Raw genomic sequence first — 19,817 nt, 5'->3', positions numbered from 1 at the left:
GAGACACACGGGGATTCTACCAGGAGTTTCATTCCGGTGAATAAAGACCCCCTGCCCATATGGGACTGCATGTTTCTGCCCTCTGGGACTGGGAGAGGATGCTCTGAGCACCCAGCTTGAGGAGCTATTACAGCATCCCTGGGAGAGTTCACCTCCTTTCAGTCCATCACCTTCTGTGACAGGAGTCAGCAGGTCCACAGCTGAAGCACAGACCAGTTAATTAAAATTCATCCAGATAAATTTTGCTGGTAGTAAAAAAGCTGAATTCATTTTAGAAGGAAAAAATCTCCTTTGAAAAGTGTTGCTAGTTGTACTGGTACCTCTTCCCATCCACCTGCTTTGTCCAGAGCTGGGTCTTTGTCCAGAGCTGACGTGAGCACACTGAGCCTTGAGGGACACAGTGACAATAATACAGATGCAGGCCATGGGGGAGAGGGCAGTGCAGGCAATGGGTGGTGGGCACTTTCATCATTCCTTAACACTGGATGTAATAGTCATAGACAAAACTTTTACCCTTGGGTGTCTATGTCCCTACTAGAAGGTCACCAGGTTGGAAAGCCCTGGGTGTCTAATCACAGACAATAAATGGAGGGTGGGACCTCGTCCCCAGGGTGACTTTCCTCTCCTAGCATATTGCTGGTCATGCAGTTGGACCCCCTAACCTTTCTTCTCTAGAGATAACATCTAGGCCTCAAGTTGTGTTTCAGCCCTAGACCCAGATAAGCAACACAGCCAGCCGCGGCTGACATTAGGACTGGCTGCATGGAATAATAACCCCCTGCCCTGGTGCCTGCCAATCAATCCGTGGAGACCACAATCCTGAAAGGACACACCAGGAAAACTGCTGACACACCCAGGACCTCCCCTAATGTCTACTACAGCCTTAAAACCCTTAGGACAGAGGACCCAAGGTGTTCTTCCTCCAGGAAGCACACTAGAGCCTTTCTCTTTCCCTTCCCCTGCCCTCCTGCCCGCCCCCCCCCTCCCCCTGGCCCCGCAGGTTACCATTCGCTTCCCCACTTCCAAGCTCCAAGGGCCCTTCCTTTATTTCTATAACTTGTTTCCTAAGGCCATTTCTTTTAGAAATTACTTTTTCTACCTCTATGATTTACACAATACATGTTTTCTTACAGTTTGGGTCTAATAGAGGCCATGCACGAATGGTGTTGAAGGGTTGCAGCTCACAAGGTCGGAGTCTATGCAAGCCTGTGGGAGCCATGCCCTCTAAGCTGACAAGCAGAACCATGCTTCCTCCTCCAGGGCTGACACTGCATTAGAGCACTCAGCACAGCGGAGGTTTGTTCACCAACTGTCTAACCAGGCCAGTGATTCCAACCTTGCTACACATCACACCTGGGGAGACTTTCAAAGTACTGGTGCCTGAGCCTTACCCAAGAGGTTCTATTTAATTGGCCTTCAGGGAGCAAGCATCAGTTTTTCCTTAAGACAGCTCCACACTCCCGCCCAGGTGAGTGAATGTAGCCAGGATGAGACAGCTGAACAAAATATAAAGCCCTGAAGTCCTTGGTATTGAATTCTATTTTTTTTTCTTTCTTTCTTTTAAAGCCTAACTAAAGCCTAACATGGTCTATAACATGTAGCAAATGTTTTAGGAATGAATGATTGAACAAATGAAACCTATGTGTGTCTTCCTCAGGTTAAGAGGAAGAGTTGCTGGTTCTGACTATGTAAAGATGAAGGTTATTTTTCTGTTATATTTCGAGTCACTAGAATTTGTCATTTGATACAACAAAGAAAATGCTGATGAAAAGTGAACAACATATTTTTCACACCTGCAAAATTGACTAACAGCAGACCTCATTTGACTCAAATAAACAAGAGTAATTTGACTTTAGAAATAGATTAAAAATGATGAGTTTCAAACAAAAGCCACAGCCTACAACAATGGGAAGCAAATGAACCTTGGTGAGTAAAAGGGGACCTTTAATATGACTATTGTGAGCATAGCTGTGACATGGTTGTGCTTTTGTAGTGCCAGTACTTATTAAACTTCTTCATTCTTTGTACAGTAAAAAAGACCGAGGAAATAAACATCTTACTTATCAAACTTCAAACAATGTCTCATTAAATTCAACCCACTGGACTCAAACATTTACACAGTAGGGAAAAAATAAACCTTCAGACAATCAAGAGATTAAAAAATAATTTTTTTTGGGGGGGGAATTGCATATTACCTCTCTCTCTCTCTCTCTCTCTCTCTCTCTCTCTCTCTCTCTCTCTCTCCAACAAAGAAAAAAAAAAATATATATATATATATATAGAGAGAGAGAGAGAGAGAGAGAGAGAGAGAGAGGGAGAGAGAGAGAGATAATATGCAAATTGTCTGGGACGCCATAATGTCACCACCACTCAGGAGGAGGCTGCACGCACAGGTGGGTGGGAGGGGACTGCATGCGTGGTGAGGCAAGGCATGGATGGCACAGCCTCGCAGAGAACGGGGCCTTCCAGCTGTGGAGCACCTGCAGTACCACCTCTGCATGTGAGCTGCAAAGGAAACACCTTTTCTGACCGTTCATTGGCTAAGCTCCCCACTCTCAGTGTTCTTGGTAACTTGGGTAATAAGAATCCAAGATGATCTAGGAGGAAAAAAACAAAGGTCCGCTGCTGGAGGTGCTAAGAAATGTCATACCCTGCCCTAGCCGGTTTGCCTCCGTGGATAGAACTTCAGCCTGCCGACCACAGGGTCCAGGTTAGACTCTGGTCAAAGGCATATACCTAGGTTGCAGGCTCTTCCATGGCCAAGGCCCATGTCAGGGATAATGCAGGAGGCAACCAACCAAAATGTCCCTCTCACATTGATGTTTCTCTCTGTCTTTCCCTCTCTCTTCTATGCTCTCTAAAAATCAATGGGAAAATATCCTCAGGTGAGGATTAAAAAAAATAAGAAAGAAAGAAATGTCATATCCTATGAAAGAGACATCTTGAAAATGCCTAAAGAAAGTTTTTTTGGTTTTTTTTTTTGTTTGTTTGTTTTTGTTTTTGTTTTTTTGATTTTTTGTGGTAAAGGGTCTGGAGTCTGTGTTAATGAAAATACCTTGGCGGCTGAGGTGGCCAGCAGTGGCAGCAGCAGTGGGGTGATAGGGGTGGCCCCATCCCCTGATCAGCCCAGAGGGATGCCAGACTGCAGCCTAAGCCATCCCCTGAGGGCTCCCAGATTGGAAAGTGTTCAGGTTGGGCTGAGGGACTGCCCCCATGCACGAATTTTACACACCAGGCCTCTAGTGTAAGTAATAAAGGAAAGTAGGAACAAGTTAGGTAATAACAATCAATGTAGGAGTCCCAAATTCTTCATGGAATGAGATCAAGCAAATACTAATAATAGGTAGAAATGCAAGCATTTGCAAGTGGGTAAACAGAGGCTCTACGTATCAAATGAAAAAGCTTCACCAAAGCATGAAAGATGCAAGTTTAAGACTAAAAGAAGGTGGGCTGCACATGGTTATGAGTAAAACTTATGAAATTCAATACTCACATAAGTTAGTACAAGCTATCTAAGTGTATTTATAACATTATGGATAGCATTCTTATGGGAAAGTAGGCTGTCCAGGGCATATTTCTGAAACTAACATCAGAAAAGACAACCATCTGCTCTGGAAATTACCTTGACAGTAAGCTTAATCCTGTATTTCTTCCTTAATAGTCAACCAACAATTGCTTGTTGAATTAAACTGAAATTCTTGGTGCTCTGGTCAAAGGCAAAATTCAAATGAATGAATCACAAATTTGGGGGGGCTTGGTCATTTCTATGCTTAGAAGTTCTAAGCTGAGAGAAGGGAAGGAAGAAAAGAAGGGAGGAAGGGAGGAAGGAAGGGAGGGAGGGAAGGAGGGAGGGAGGGAGGGAGGAAGATTGCTTAAACTGATAGCCAATGAGTTCAACTTAGGAAGTGACAGGCCATCTAGAAACACATATACAAGTCTCAGACACCAATTTAGGGACGTGTCTTTGAAGACAGGGCAGTATTTTCAGGCATCGTTTCAAAACTTTCTCCATTTACGTATTTTTAGTCCAACACTATTTTCAAATCTGGATATTGTAATACTATTTTCAAATATGAACATTTAAAAAAATTACTACTTCATAAAATTCAGCAAATCTAGGCCTTTAAAAAAAGGAATTTTCACATGCCCTCATGACCTCAGACATGGTGACATTTGCAAATCGTCATGAGATGGATCCCATTTGCTGCTTTGAGCGAAGATTCGTTCTGTGTCACAGGCACAGCTTTTGCGTATTGCTTTTTTAAATAGCCCCTTTGGTTCCATGCCCGAGCTGGCTCATCGCTTGCGTCTGCATTCGCTTGGAGAGGTTCCCAGGCAGGAGGCCCACAGAGCTGTGTGGGAGCCTGCGGATCCCAGCCAAACCTGCCACAGCCGAGGCTCAGAGACACCACAGGCAACCAGGGGCTCAGGAAACTGCTTAGGTTCCTGCCTCTGAAAACTTTCCACCACAATGCCACTTAGAAGCCTGATATCTGTGAGTTGGAGGACATCTCAAACAGCTGGGAGCAGGGAAGCAAGCAGCTTCTGGCCCACGAAGCTAGCTTTCTACACCCACAGGTGCCAGTTTTAGCTCAGCTGGGCAATTCCTCTTTCCTGTACTTGTCCTACCTCCTTGCTTCTCTTATAGAGTCCTTGGGGACAGGGAAGAAGAGATATTTTAGCTCTTTTGGTAAGGTTTCCCAAGGAAGGACGGAAAGGGAAGGAGGGACACTCACACCCTCTACTGAGGACACAGCATCCATCAGCACAGTCAGGCACTTAGTGAGCCCCTGCAGGACCAGGTGCTCTGCTGGGCATCAAGGACTGCAGAAAAGAAGGTAAGGTCCGAGGTCCCTGCTCACAGGCCGCTCATATCCCACATGAGGAAAAACAAGCAAAACCATTTGTTAAAATAGTGTGATTTCAAGTAGAGGGATAAAGACAGTCCTGTAGAAATCAGCTCCCCTTCCCTCCTCACCCCACATCTGTCCCAGGTTCCATCTGGGGTCTCACAAGCACACCAGCCCCACACTCTGGGATGAGCCCAAGAGGAAGCTGTCAGTGGTACCAGCAAAACAGAAAGCAAGTGTGCCCTCTGGGGCTGGGGTTAAATGTGTGTATGTGTGTGTGTGTGTGTGTGTGTGTGTGTGTGTGTGTATGTGTGTGTGTGTGTGTCTAAGGGGTTGTGAGAGAAGGCACAGAATGACTAAGAATGCCATGTATTAAGGTTTAAAAGACCATTGTGGTCTGGACACCTTATCACTGCACATAATGGTGTTTTTAGGACAAATACCATTTGTTATCTAGCCAACTTAAAAGTGAGCCTTGGTGACATAGTGCTTCCCAAAGAAGCCAGAGAAGAAGGTTGAAAATAGACTAGACCAGGAATCCATGCTCAAAGCTTTCTCCCCTATGTTTTGCATAGGTGTAGGCTCATTTCAGTCAACAAACTTCTTCAGGGTGGGTGTATTGGTTTACTAGGGCTGCCATAGCAAAGTGCTATTATCTCACAGTTCTGGAGATTAAGGTGTCAGCACAGTTGGTTTCTTCTGAGGTCTATCTCCTTGGCTTATAAATTGCTGTCTTTTTCCTGTGTCCCCATATGGTCTTCCCTCTGGGGGGTGTTTGTGTCTGAATCACCTCTTCAAAGGACACCAGTCATGTTGGAGTAGGGCCCCATCCATACAATCTCATTTTACCCTAATCACCTCTGTAAGGGTTCTATCTCCAAATACAGTCACATTCAGAGGTATTAGGGGTTAGGACTTCAACATGTGAATTGGGAGAATGGATACAATTCAGGCCCAAACAGGAGAAAATTGTAAACGTGTGTTTGGGGAGAGGAGAGATACAGCATTCTCCTCAGCCCCGACTGTGCTTATGTATATCTGTGGTTGAATAATCCGGGTAACTGAGGAAAGTGAGCAGAGGTATCTCAGCAGCAGTGAGACAAAGGTGAATCACTTTCAAGTACAGAGAACATAATTGGGGGTAGAGAATAGGCTGAACAGAGTGTGTGAAGGACTGTGCAGGAGGAAGGGGACAGCTGGGCCTCAGGGCAGAAATGAAAGCTGGAACCCACCTGTTTTACAGTTAGCCAAGGACTGGCCCTGGTGGTGGGATTAAGCACCTCATTCAAAGTACACATTTGATGTGAGTAAAGTAACCAATATCAGTCAAAAAGGACCCACAATTGCCCAGCTGATGTGGCTCAGTGGTTGAGCTTTGACCTATGAGCCAGGAAGTCACAATTCAATTGGGACAGGGCACATGGGGGCTTTATACTCAGTAGGGCGCATGCAGGAGGCAACCAATCAATGATTATCTCTCATCATTGATGTTTCTCTCTCTCCCTTCATCTCTGAAATATATATGCCATATATATATATATATATATATATATATATATATATATATATATATTCCACAAATCCCAAAATCAACTTGAGAGGTTCTTCCACCTCTCAAAAAAATATAAATATATTTCCAAAAATTCTGTTTTGCATTCTACATTTTGAATTTCTCTATCCAAAAACCAAAACAATGTTTATAAAGTGAATTTGAAAAGAAAAGAAAAAATATCAGAAGATGTTATTCATGAATTTTGATGAGAATATTATTCTGTTCGAAGGCATCCTAATTATAAACAACACAATAAACCTCAATTCCAGCAGAGTTACTCTTCTCTATCAGGCAGATGGTAATTGCTTTTAAAAAAAAAAATACATATGTATACTCATGGCTTATCTGTTTTGAGGAAGTAATAGCTATCTTGTTATATGGCCTAATTTTTTATTCTGCAGAGGCTAACGCTGAAGAAAATCTCTTCTCAAGAAAAATATCACTGCCTAGATGAAAAAGCAGCACTAAAAATTGGAAGATTTTTGCAGAGAAATGAGATTGCAGAGTGTTTGATTTAAAGGGAGGTCTTATATGCCTTCGCTATCAAGCTACTTGTGAAGGCAAAGAACAGCAGGGCCGTGCTTGGTGTCTGGCTGTTCTGCACCCAGGCACTCAGGGCAGGTTGGGGTGAGTGAGAACTTGACCACACTCAGGGTGTGGCGGGGGTGTGGAGAGAGAAAAAGGGTGTGTTCCTGCCATTTAGGAATAAACTAGTGTTGATTATTCCCACGGCCTTAGAGGACCATTCCTTTTCTTTAACAGATGCCTTTTATATGGAGTATTCCAGCCATAGCCCAGGATCCCTACCTATAAAATGCTTCACAGAAACACATGTTTTGTGGTGTGTGGGAAGAAGAGGGAATTACGTTTTTGGTTTGTGTGTGTGTGTGTGTGTGTGTGTGTGTGTGTGTGTGTTTTGTTTTTTTAGTGGAAGATGATGTAAGACTGCAGGTCAAAGCCTATTTTCTAAAAAATGAAATAAAAGAATAGACTAGACCGGATTGTAATAGGACAAATAAGAAAATATAACAGTGCCTTTCTTACACAGAGGAAGAGTAAGCGTCACTGTGTAGACCTTTAACCCTTGCAGGGCTACACAACCATTTATTCTAGATGCTCACTCCTCAGTTGCTCACCCACTGGGCAGAGGTGGTTAATGCTGCCCCTGAGCCATTTATGCTAAGACAAAAGGCATTGGAAGTCTTGGAAGGCTACTTAGATAGCAGGTGTCACCACTGCACTATCTCTGCCTGTATGCCACAGAACAACAAACAGGCCAACCAGCTCTGTGTGTTAACTGGAGCTGGTTTTAATAGATGCAAGTCCGAGGCAAAGAGGAAAGGATCATCACCACGTTCATGTGCTAAAACATGCCACCTTTCCAAACAGGAGAAAGGACATTTTAGACATTTTCCAAAAGGGTCTATTCACTTTTTTTTTTATAAGCTTTTCTTATCATGGTTCATGTGTGTATTAGAACCCGCCCACATAACCCATGTATCCAAAACACATACATTTCCTGCACAAATGTTTATAATTAAAATTTACATTTTTAACCAGGTAAAAGACAAAATGAAACCCAAACATGGGTTTAGTGGTATAGAGGCAACTCAGAGTCAGTAGCAACAATCCGATACTGTCATTGCTGAAATAAATGTTTGATGCCTTGTACCATCAGCATCATCCCCCAAATATGTTGCTTTCATCCAGGTAAGCTAACACTCTTGCACTCTGGGGTACTTGGGGATTCTGAAAATCATAAAGGAACAGTAGCAGCCATACACTGTGATTACAGCCTCTGTGTTCCATCAAAATCGTCATTATGTGTTACCTGGCTTTTCCCAAATTTTTTCCTAGTTAACACTCACTTTAAATTAAGCAAGAATTTAGTGTGCTGCTCTCCACCTCCAGCCCTATCTGTGTATTTGAAAAAAATCCTATGCCAGGACTCTCTTGTCCTCTGATTTTCAGTCGAAGGAGTTCTTGTCACACATTAAGGATAAAACCCATGTCATAGATTCTGAGAAAACATCTGAGCTTAGTGAATCTGGTTATGCTTTTGGCTGCCAAACAGCAGTCGAGATTTGTTCCAGTGTGGGGCTATCCTGGTGTCTCCTCCATATGGTATTTGTGCAGTCACATCCCTCAGTCAATGTAGGATTTCTCAGGGACAGCCTGCCCAAGCTGAGAGGCATTGAGAATCAGGCCTCTGTTTAAAAAGTCAAAATGGCCCAGCTGGTGTTGCTCAGTGGTTGAGCATTGACCTATGAACCATGAGGTCACAGTTCAATTCCCCATCAGAGCACATGCCCGGATTGCAAGCTCAATCCACAGTGTGGGATATGCAGGAAGCAGCCAATCAATGGTTCTCTCTCATCATTGATATTTCTCTCTCTCTCTCTCTCTCTCTCTCTCTCTCTCTCTCTCTCTCTCTCTCTCTCTCTCTCTCTCTGTGTGTGTGTGTGTGTGTGTGTGTATATATATCTTGCTCTCTGAAAAAAATAAAAATAAATTATTTTTAAAAAGCAAATTTGTAGGACAGTGGGAGCCATGTATCATTACAATGAGAACACCAAAATGAGGGCACACATGAGACTCATCCCTCTCTGACTGCAGTACCTGCTTTTCTACACAAGGAAAGCAGCCCAAATTGTTTCTGGCAAGGCAGCATCACCTGTGGGGATTGCTTTGATCAGGACACAGGCCTTTTTATTTCAATACTCATTCCTGGATTAATTCATTTATGCACATATTCCATCACTCAGTAAGAATGCATTCACAAATGCTATCCACTGACAGAGAGCAGACTCAATTGTAGCTTGCATTGCTTTTGAAGATATTTGTTGCATGTGTTAAAAATCTCCTTTTTTGTTCTTCTAGCTTTGTTTCCTCAAATGTTAGTTCTTTAGTTAGGGTTGCTTTTTCTCAAATGTTTGGTGGAGACTTATTCCCTGTGGATATGTGATTGTTCAGGAGGCCCAGCTCACCCCGTAAAAAGGTAATTCTAAATTTCTGGTGCTCCGTGATTGAGGATGAGAGACATGCTTCCACAATGAATGAAGTGGAGCTGGTCATCCGGGTGAGTGGCTTCCAGCTACACCCATGATCTCTCCTAAATTTGGGTGCATCTTCCAATGGAGACTATCTGGAGTTCCCATCCTGTTGTCTATCTCCCTTACTCTGAAATAGCCCCCATCTCTGTGGCAGAGCTTTCACGCTGTGGCTTCTCTTAACAATCCACTCCAATCTGCTCTTGTTTTGGGGGGATCCTCCAAATTTCACAGCCACTGATGATTCTCTTTCTTGTTTTCTACAATAGTAGTTATGCCAAGGCAATGCAAAAGGATCCAACTTGGAAAATAGTCTAGAAGTTTCTTGTGAAGTTAAACAGATGCCCACCCTTTGATGCAGTCATTGCACTCCTTGTCATAACCCAGAGAAGTGAAAACGTGTCCAAAAAGACTTGTGTATGAGTGTTCATCGAAGCTACGTATATTACAGTATTTACAACTGGAAACAACACAAACGTCCTTGGATGGGAAGATGGATAAACAGAATGTGATATATTTATGCAATGAATACTACTGATCCATAAATGCAGAACACTGACACACATAAGATCTGACAAATTTCACCATGAAATCATATATTGATTATATATTGATTGATAGAAACCAGATATAAAAAAGTACATACTGCACAAGTCCATTTATATAAAGTTCAAAAACAAGCATAAAAATGTCTTTATGGTAACAGAAATCAGAACGGAGGGTGCATCTCGTGGAGGGTTGAGGTGGTCTTGACTGGAAGGAACATGGAAAAACTTTCTGGAATGATGGAAATATTCCATATATTGATTGGGGTGTAAGTTACATAGGTATATTTATTTTCAAAACTCACTGAGTTGTGCAAGTGAGACCTATGCACTCCATTGTACATAAATTAATCCTTTATTTTAAATAATTGTGAAAATAAGATACTATGTTTGGGTGCCAAATTTGCAAGGTTCATTTTAATTATATATTTTTAAGCTGGCATAAGAGCAATAATATATTTACGGTTCTATATTGCTGGTAAGATAAATAACAAAAAGGTTCAAAAGATTCCATTATGCTTTAATGCTTTGAAAATGCATAAGATAAATATAACACACGATCTCACTTTCAACTAATTATAATATCTCACTCACCACCCCTCAGCTGTGTCAGGAAGCAGAGCTGACTTTCCTTTCGCAGAATACTATACTTGGACCTATATTTAGAACTAATATTTAAGGCAGCATTGAATAGAGATGCCACCTTGACACGCAATATCAACTGTCATTTCACACTTCCACACAACCAGAAAGTAACTGTCTTTGCCTCAAGCAAAGATGAAAAGGACAGGGGAAATGAGATTATTATCTCTGGAAATGTCTTTAGGACCAAGCAGTTTCTTCTTCCGAAAAGAAAGCATGAGTCATCTCATCACTCAAGCATTGCTTCAACTGCCAGGGAAAATCTATATTCTGTAATTACAAAAGGCATCTCAGGTCCTTTCTTCTCTGCTCATAAAGCTGAGGAGAGCCCAAGAGGAACCCTTCAGAAATTGCCACGGTGATGGTTCATGCAGGTAGCCCACATGCTGACCTTAGGTTGGACTGGAACACTTGACTTTGGTTATAAGTTAACAAAGGAGTTATGATGCTATGCTAGCTCCTGGCAGTGGCAGCAGTGGCAGCGGAGGAGCATCAGCTGTGGACAGAGGCAGCCCCTGGGGATGGTTCCTCTGCAGCCATCTCAAAACCGACAGCTGCTTCAGATTTAGGTCCCTGCACTCAAGCTTTGGGAGGTGACGTCATAATCATCTTTTGATTCTTTCGCACCTTTATTTCTTCTTTTATTTCTCAAATAATACTTCAGTACCAAATCTCTTCTATTTAAACATTTAGCATATCTGTGTGTTCCTCACTAGACCCTGGCTAGTACAGGGCTTGGGATCAGGAGTGGATTTGAAGACTGGAATGACCATCTAACATCTCTGACCTTGAGCACATAATGGCCTCAAAGTCAGTGAAAAATGGAAAATTGGTATTATAAAGCGAGGCATCACAATTTCCTTATGATTCCCTGAGATGAAGGGTATGCCTAGAGGAAAGCTTGGGGACAGCAAGTAGCTGCTTCTCCTGAACCTTACAGTGGGGATGATGATGATGACAGAAACAATGCGCAGAATGGCTGCTTTTGACTGCAGTGGTCAGCTTGCAAAGAAAACTGGCAAGCTCAGAGATTGGAACTCTCAGTGCAAGAAGAGTCAGAGCAAGCAAGACACTCCATGGTGGCCCTAAAGACTGTCATAACTCTTAAAACTGCAGAATTGGTAAAACTGAAAATCAGTTCCAAAGTGTGGTGCTTGAGGTTGCAGAATTATAAAATACATTAAATTGACAGTTATGCAAACCCTCTAGGAAGTTAGGGCATCAATAATAAAGAGGTAGCAACCTGACAATTGAAATGAGTCATTTGGGTTGACTCAGAAAGCTTTGAGGAAACTACCACCTATATAAAACCTCTGAGCATCCTTGCCAGCAGAAGCAGTTTCTCCTTACCTGGATGACAACACTAGCCTTCCTTTGCCTGAATATTCCATACTATCCAACTCAAGGAAATTGCCTGTAAGGGAAGGCTTGCTCTCTTCAATACTCCTCATTGCCACCAAACCAGAGCCTAGTTCACCTCAAGGGGACAAATGGTGTGTCTTTCCCCAATAGAAGAGAGTTTATATTCCAAAGGAATTGCAAGATTGTGTTATTATGCTGGTAGAAACCTGGGTCTCAAACTGAAGGGCAGAGTGGAGGATTGCTTGGGTACAGACTAGAAGGAATCTATTAATACATATCTAAAAGGCTAAGCGACAGTCTGACAGGCCGACTGGCGGATAGGCCCAATTCCTCCTGGGGCTGCGCAATTCCACCTGCAGCCGTGGGTTATGTTGTTGCTGGGGCACTGTCGCCCCAAATCAGGTTTACTGCACATTTGTGTTTGCATTCCACACCCTGTATGACAGCAGCTTTGCAGAATTCTCTCTCGCCCTCCTGGACCTCTTAGGGGATGTTGGAGAGCCAGTTTTGAACTGATCCCTGCAGGCCAGGCCAAGGGACCCCACCTGCTAGAGGGACCCCACTCACTCCACAAACACCCTTCAAGCTACAGTACTGCCCCAGCTGAGGCTGGCCTGGGAGAGACCATGGGAGGTTGCTTCCAGACCATGTCTGGCCCGTCTGGCCCCACCAGCCACCTTCTGATTAATTTCCTTTCAATGTCTACGAATCCATGCACCAGCTCACCAGTATCTAATAAAGATTTTGCATTTGTGCATGATTTTAAATCCTTCATTTTACATGAACTACTTAGTGAATTAAAGATCCACTAAGGAAAGTACATGTGGCAAAGATTTCTAACTGACCCCGAGTGTCCATACTCCCTGTTTCTTCCTAGTGAGTTTAAGCTGATGCCTGCTTTCCAGCAAAAGCTACATTTCCCATACTGCTTTGGAGCTGGGTATGGGATGGGGTATAAGTAAGGTTGATATATATATAACTTCCAGGGCATTTAATTACAGTCACTTCCAGAATCAGCAGAAGGCAGCAACTAAATCCTCCATGGAAGCCATGTGGTAAGTGCCCTGTCCCATTACATACAAGAGAAATATACTTCTTAGTTGAGCCTCTAGATTACTTTTTAAAAACAACTGCACCAGTGCTATAACTAATACAAGGTGTATTATTTTAAAATGTTTTCATTGATTTCAGAGAGGAAGAGAGGGGGGAAAGAAAACCACCAATGATGAGAATCATTGATCGGCTGCCTCCTGCATGCCTACACTGGGGATCAAGCCCTCAACCTGGGCATGAGCCCTGACTGGGAATTGAACCATGACCTCTAGGTTCATAGGTCAATGCTCAACCACTGAACCACTCTAGTTAGGCAGGATGTATTATTTTTAAATATAAATACTCCTAGGGAACTATGCATTACTTAAAATTTCATATGAATAAGTTTAACCAAGGTGTGTTCTTCCTGAATCCTTGAAATTGAGTCAGAGACAGCCTGGTATATAGAACGCTGCTCATCCAGCACTTTACAGCAGACATCCTTAAATCAATGGCCACATTCTTCTCTCAGCCCACTTATCCTTCTGAACACCGCTGGCAGCTTCCACTACTTGATCCAAGTTGGCAAGGAGCTAAAACCTACTTGCCATCCTGAGTTAGGTTTGTATGGAAAACAGCAAACTGAAGTGAAGGTCTTGAGAACTAAGAGCAGCATGAAGGCCCTGTGAGTTAGGGAGTGGTGGATAGTACATGTGAAAGGTGCCACAGAGCCTGTGCTCTGTGCAGGCTTTTTCCAGCAGGCAGTCTCAATGGGACAGAAGGAATATATTATAGTTATAATGAAAAATATTGTTAACAAACTAAATATTAGCTTTCTGAAATTAAGTTTACAATATTAGGACAGTTGAATTGAGAACATTTAGTCAAATAAAAGAATCTCTAAGGACCACAGTGATCTCTAACTCTTCCTCTGTTCACAAGTAGTGATGAGGGGGGGAGCAGGATGGTTAGGGAATGTCTTCAGAGAGATTCTGGGCTAACCTATCATGAACGGGAGAAAGGAAGGGGGTAGGATGTTGGTCTGTAAGGGAATTAATTGCACTGTAACTGTCAATGACTCTCCCATCAGCATTTGAGTCAATGGTTCCAGGGGCTAGTTGTCTCCAGTGGCAGTTTTTACAAAAATATGCAGAACTTGGGTTCCTTTCTCCCATACATGGGAGATTATTCCTTTTCAGAATAATTGAAAATCAAGTAGAAGAGAATAACTACAGCAACAAAATAGAACCTCTACATCAACCATGTCAAACTCATGGCCAACAGGCCCCATGCCTTGTTTATAGAAGTGGAACATTCTAGAATTTTTCAGGATAGGAAAAGGAGGGGTGGTTTACAGACCACACAGGCCTTCTTGTCACTGAAGTAAAGGTTTGGATGAATGGACTAGGGCCGTGGTCAGCAAACTGTGGATCTCGAGCCACATGTGGCTCTTTGACCCCTTGGATGTGGCTCTTCCACAAAATACTATGGCCTGAACCAGTCTGTTTTGAAAAAGTGGTGTTAGAAGAAGTTTAAGTTTAAAAAATTTGGCTCTCGAAAGAAATTTCAATCATTGTATTGTTGATATTTGGCTCTGTTGACTAATGAGTTTGCCGACCACTGGACTAGGGCATCAATTTTTAATCTTTTTAATATTATGGGACACATAAGATGCAGATACAGTGTGAATATACTTTTGCTTTCTGCCTTCTCACTTAACATTATTACGTAAATCATAAATATTTTCATTTGCTATATAATTGTTATTACTATAAACAACTGCTGTATACAGTAGGGCCTCCGGTTACTTCGGAGATCCGTTCCTACAGGCAACGTAAGGTGATTTTCGCCATAAGTCAGAACCCACCTACATAAGCACCTACATCACTCAACAGAGCACATACACAGCAGTAATAATGAAGTGAAACAGTAAAAAAAATTAAAAGAAAGATAACAATTCCTGAGCTTTATTTGTGGTAAATAGATAATAAAAAACATAAAGCACATATGTACATACATCGAAATACCGGAACTTTTTTTTAAAATAAATAAATGGGAGATGGCGATGCAACCATGAAACAACATATGTTGAGTCCAATGGAACCTGAGGACTGTCTGTAATATATCCTCAAGTGGAGTAGGTATAATTTACTTTAATGCTTCCCCTCTAGTTGTAACTGTACTAACTAACATATGGCTTTCTAACTAACATATGGCTTTAGCCCTTCCAGAGCTGTTGAGATGCTGTGTGACTGGTAGATAATAAGTAAGGTGACCACCATCTCCTGTCGGTTAGTCCTGCTTTGGCCTCTTGTAGTAACAGTATTAATTGTGATTCTTTCATTCTCAACAACAACAACAGAAATCTACATTCAGACAATAAATTTTATTATCACCCTAGTAATGATTTCATTAAAAAATAAAGGCCTTACAGACAGCACCTTTGGATTTCAGTTAAACCTTTCCCAAACCATAGCAGATAACATCCCTGAGCTTCATCCAAGGTCAGCTGGTTCTATGACAGTGAGCACTACACCTGTGGAGGCTTCTGGATCATAGACCTGGTATGTAGTGTGCTCTTTGAGGCAGCGGCCAACCTCAGCACAGGGCCTAGGCACAAGGACCAGGCTATAGGTGGAAGCACGCAGCTGAGCCTCTTCAAAACTCAGTTTCTGCCAAAACCGTTTTGGCTCAGTGGATAGAGCATCGGCCTGCGGACTGGAAGGTCCCAGGTTTGATTCCGGTCAAGGGCATGTACCTTGGTTGCGGGCACGTCCCCAATAGGGGATGTGCAAGAGGCAGCTGATGGATGATTCTCTCTCATCGATGTTTCTAACTCTCTCTCTCTCTTCCTCTCTGTAAAAAAATCAATAAAAAATATATTTTTTAAAAAACTCAGTTTCTTCACCATTAAAATGGGACTTTTTCACATCCTTTCTCCCTCCAGGTTAAATGAACTCACAGTACTTAAGAGACAGGCTATATTTCATAGGTGATCTCTGCCTCTCACTATCACAGGGCTTGACCAGTCTAGACCATGCATGGCAGCACATTTTCTGCAAACATCGAAGCTTCACCAGTTCCTAGGTTGCTACAGCTTCTGAGACTTTGAAGAGGCATTTTATGTGAAATGTTTACAGATAAAAATTTCATCTTCCTTCTCAACCTATCTTTAAAAATTAGAACTGGATAAAGCAGAGCCACCAAAAAAGCGCATGAGACCCAAACAAATAGACTTCTTCAGGCGGTGACAGCTGAGACTCCATCACAAATCCCTCGTCTTGCCTGGGCCACTGCACTACCCAGTTCTACCCATGAGAAAACACTCTGCAGAAATGCATCTTTGTGTATACTCAGTCACCTCTCCAGGGAACAGCAACCCAGGGTGCAGGCAACCCCTGCTCACCTGGCACAGCTTGTGAGGATTCTGCTGACATCTGGTAGACAACCCCAGAAAACCAAACCTCAGACCCTTACTAGTGTCCGTCCACAGTGGCCTAAAGAGTTATTTTTCACAGTGGAATTTTTTAATAATTTGGAAAAATAAAAAGAATAAAAGCGAATTTTAAAAATCACGGTGGCAAAGGACTTGTGTGCATCCATATGAGCCTAACCAGTGGTCAAGGACAACAGGGGGGTTGCAGCATGCGTGGGGAGGGGTTTGGGATGGGAATGGGGGGATGAGGACAAATATATGATACCTTAATCAATAAAGTAATTTAAACAAAAATAAAAATAAAAATCATGTTGGCATCAGAATGAATACACTGGGCTGATGAACTCTGAGGCTCCCCAGGAACTCTAACCAGGAACAGCAGTGAAGGTAGAATCCTCAGCCGTTTAGCTTTTCCAGGTAATGTTTTCCTATTTTCACAGGTGATCTCTAGACCATACATGGCATCGCGCTTCCTGCAAACATTGACGCTTCACCAGTTCCCAAGGTTGTTCCAGCTCCTGAGGCTCTGACCATGCATTTTATCCGAAATTTTCACAGACAAAAATAAGCTTCAGGGTTAAAGACAGAAAAGGAGGGGAGGAAGGAAAGCGTCCAGGCTGAAGGAGGCTCCCCTCCTTTTCCGCGGATGGTCTGGAGGTCAGCGGTAGATACCCAGGACTCTGGAATCACAGAGGGTCCTGTCCCCGGGGCTGCGCACCCACAGGCGCTAATGTTGGACGCCTTTCCCCGCATCCTTTCGGAGAGGAGTGAAAAACCAGTGTTTGACTATTCCCTCCTCTGGGGACCTCTTTCCAGAACTCAGGAGCCAGCTGGGGCAGGGGATTAATTCCGCATTACATTAACCCTTTAAGGTTATCTCTAGGGATTTCAAGAGGTTTGGGGTGGGCGGGATTCCCATCCCTTCCTCCCCCGTCGTGATTCTTAGATCAGTTTTTATGAAAGCGTCCCATCACTGATCCCCTAGTCCCGGTCCCTGCAGACTCACGACGGCTGTGCGGGACCTCGGGCTCCATCTGGTCCAAGGGAATTAGTAATCAGGCTGCTTTCCGTGCTGCCCACACCGCTTCCCCTTCGGATTGTTCTAAGGAGGTTAAGTGAGGTCGGGGGCTCGGGCCGGGGGCGCAGCGAGCCCAGTAAGAGCGGAAGGACCGGAGTCTGAGACAGTCCCATTGGGGCGCTCACTCGCCCCTTCTCCTGCCAGCCCCCCCACCCTCGCCCAGGCTCCAGCCCGCAGGCTGGCCTCGCGCGCCGGGATCCCGCAGCCCGCAGCTCGCCGCCCGGGCGCGCCGCTGTCTCCCCCCAGCGGCGGAGCGCGTGTCGCCGCGGGAGACGGGCGGCGGGAGAGCGGGGGGCGGCTCGGCGCAGGCAAGCCCGCGGCTCCGCCCCGCGCCCCCCGCCCCCCCTTTCCCGGCCGGCAGGGCCGCCCCCTCCGCGCCGCGCCGCGCTCGGCTCAGACGGAACAGCCACCTCTGCAATGTCAGCAGCCGCAGCGGCGGCGGCGGCGACGCGAGCGGCAGCGGCCGGGGCCCCGCGGTAGCCGCCAGCGCGGCACAGCCAGGCGGGCGCCCAGGACGCCAGCCCGCTGCCCCCTCGCTGCCTCCGGGGCGCCGCGAGCCACTCTGCGCGCGCCCCGGCGCGGAGCCCCGACCTCAGGCCAGCCCGGCTGCGGCCACGCACAAAGGACCACGGACCCGGGCTCCGGGGGTCTGCGCCCAGGGACCAGCCCGGGGACCGCCAGCTCCGCCGCGCCTGCTCCTCCCTCCGCTCCCCGGGCGGCCGGAGCCCGAGCCAGAGCGGGCCCCGTTCTATGACAGCGGCGATCCGGCGGCCGGAGAGCCAGCCCGCTGCTGCCCGCTCCGCTGCGCCACGGCAGCCGGTGCCCGGAGTGGCCCGCGCCGCGCCCCGAGCCCCGGCCCTCGGGCTCCGGCAGCAGGAGCCGAGGAAAGCCTCCAGCCGGCGCCGAGCCTAAGATGGCCACGCTGCTCCGCAAGATCGGGCTCATCCGCCTGCACAACCGGGACACCGAGGACCCCAAGCACCACCACAACCACCGCGGCGGCGGCGGCGGCCAGCAGAGCGCGTCTCTGCGGGGCAAGGGCGGCGGCAAGAGCAGCGGCCACAAGCAGCAGCACCCCCCCGGGGGCTCGGGCGACGCCAGCCCCGGGCCGGGCAAGGGCAAGGGTAAGCGCGCGCCGGAGCTGGCCCCGCGCGACAAGCCGCCGCAGCCGGCGGCCGGGGCGGCGGGGGCGGCTGGCGCTGGGGGGCCCCGGGAGCCGGCGACCGGCGCCAGGGCGGGGCCGGGCCCGGCGGGGGCGGCGGCGGCGGGCGGCAGCCTGATGCCCGCGGCGCGCCAGCAGCACTGCACGCAGGTGCGCAGCCGGCGGCTCATGAAGGAGCTGCAGGACATCGCGCGCCTCAGCGACCGCTTCATCTCCGTGGAGCTGGTGGACGAGAGCCTGTTCGACTGGAACGTGAAGCTGCACCAGGTGGACAAGGACTCGGTGCTGTGGCAGGACATGAAGGAGACCAACACCGAGTTCATCCTGCTCAACCTCACCTTCCCCGACAACTTCCCCTTCTCGCCACCCTTCATGCGGGTGCTCAGCCCGCGCCTGGAGAACGGCTACGTGCTGGACGGCGGCGCCATCTGCATGGAGCTGCTCACGCCGCGCGGCTGGTCCAGCGCCTACACGGTGGAGGCCGTCATGCGCCAGTTCGCTGCCAGCCTGGTCAAGGGCCAGGTAAGCCGGGAAAGGCAGGGGCGCGCGGCCCGCGGTCCTACCCAGGGAGCTGGCACCCTTCTGCCATCTCGCTGTGGGACTGGACCGTGATGGGGAGCGGGCCTCCAACCGAGAGACTCCCGGAGACTTCCTGGAGCCTCCACTTCTTTCCCCATGCGTATCATCCTTCCCTACTTCTCCATCCCGTCCTCCTGATCCCCCCCCCACACCCTGTCTCCGCAGCCGGTCTCCTCACTTCTTGTCTCTCCAGAATGCACTCTCCTACTTTCTGGCTTCCTGCCTTCTCCTTTTTCTCCTCTCCCTCTTACCTCCTTCCTCCGGTGTCCCTCAGGTCTACCCCTCTGTCCTCCGTCCTTCATCCTCTTCCCCACTCCTCCATCTACTCCTCTCTTTCCAGTCCTCCACCCCCTCCCCCATCACCGCCTCCCTCTCTGCCTTTTCTCCTCGCCAGCCATAGTCTCCCCCACTCTCCTCTCTCCTCCCTCTCCTGTCCCCATAATGTCCTTAAAGGTGAAACTTTATGTGTAACGCAGGATCCAGATGTCCAACCTAGTTTACCACCCCCCACCCCTATCCTCCCCACACT

The 19,817-nt window shown here is 46.3% G+C and overlaps 1 protein-coding gene across 3 annotated transcripts in view; it reads left to right on the top strand.

Annotated features, from left to right (window-relative positions):
- The first annotated feature begins 18,450 nt into the window (after nt 1–18,450).
- The window catches only part of UBE2QL1 (ubiquitin conjugating enzyme E2 Q family like 1), a 31,354-nt gene continuing 29,987 nt past the window's right edge, over nt 18,451–19,817 (top strand). For all 3 annotated transcript variants that reach the window (XM_036410415.2, XM_045571532.1, XM_036410417.2), the window contains exon 1: nt 18,451–19,231. In XM_036410415.2, the coding sequence (XP_036266308.1) occupies nt 18,461–19,231 (771 nt within the window). In that variant the 5' untranslated portion in view covers nt 18,451–18,460. The remainder of the gene's footprint in view (nt 19,232–19,817) is intronic.

Source organism: Pipistrellus kuhlii, unplaced genomic scaffold (assembly GCF_014108245.1).
Source record: "Pipistrellus kuhlii isolate mPipKuh1 unplaced genomic scaffold, mPipKuh1.p scaffold_m20_p_4, whole genome shotgun sequence".
Taxonomy (NCBI): Eukaryota; Metazoa; Chordata; class Mammalia; order Chiroptera; family Vespertilionidae; genus Pipistrellus; species Pipistrellus kuhlii.
The sequence above is the reverse complement of the archived record's forward strand: the minus strand, read 5'-3'. Positions and strand labels throughout refer to the sequence as shown.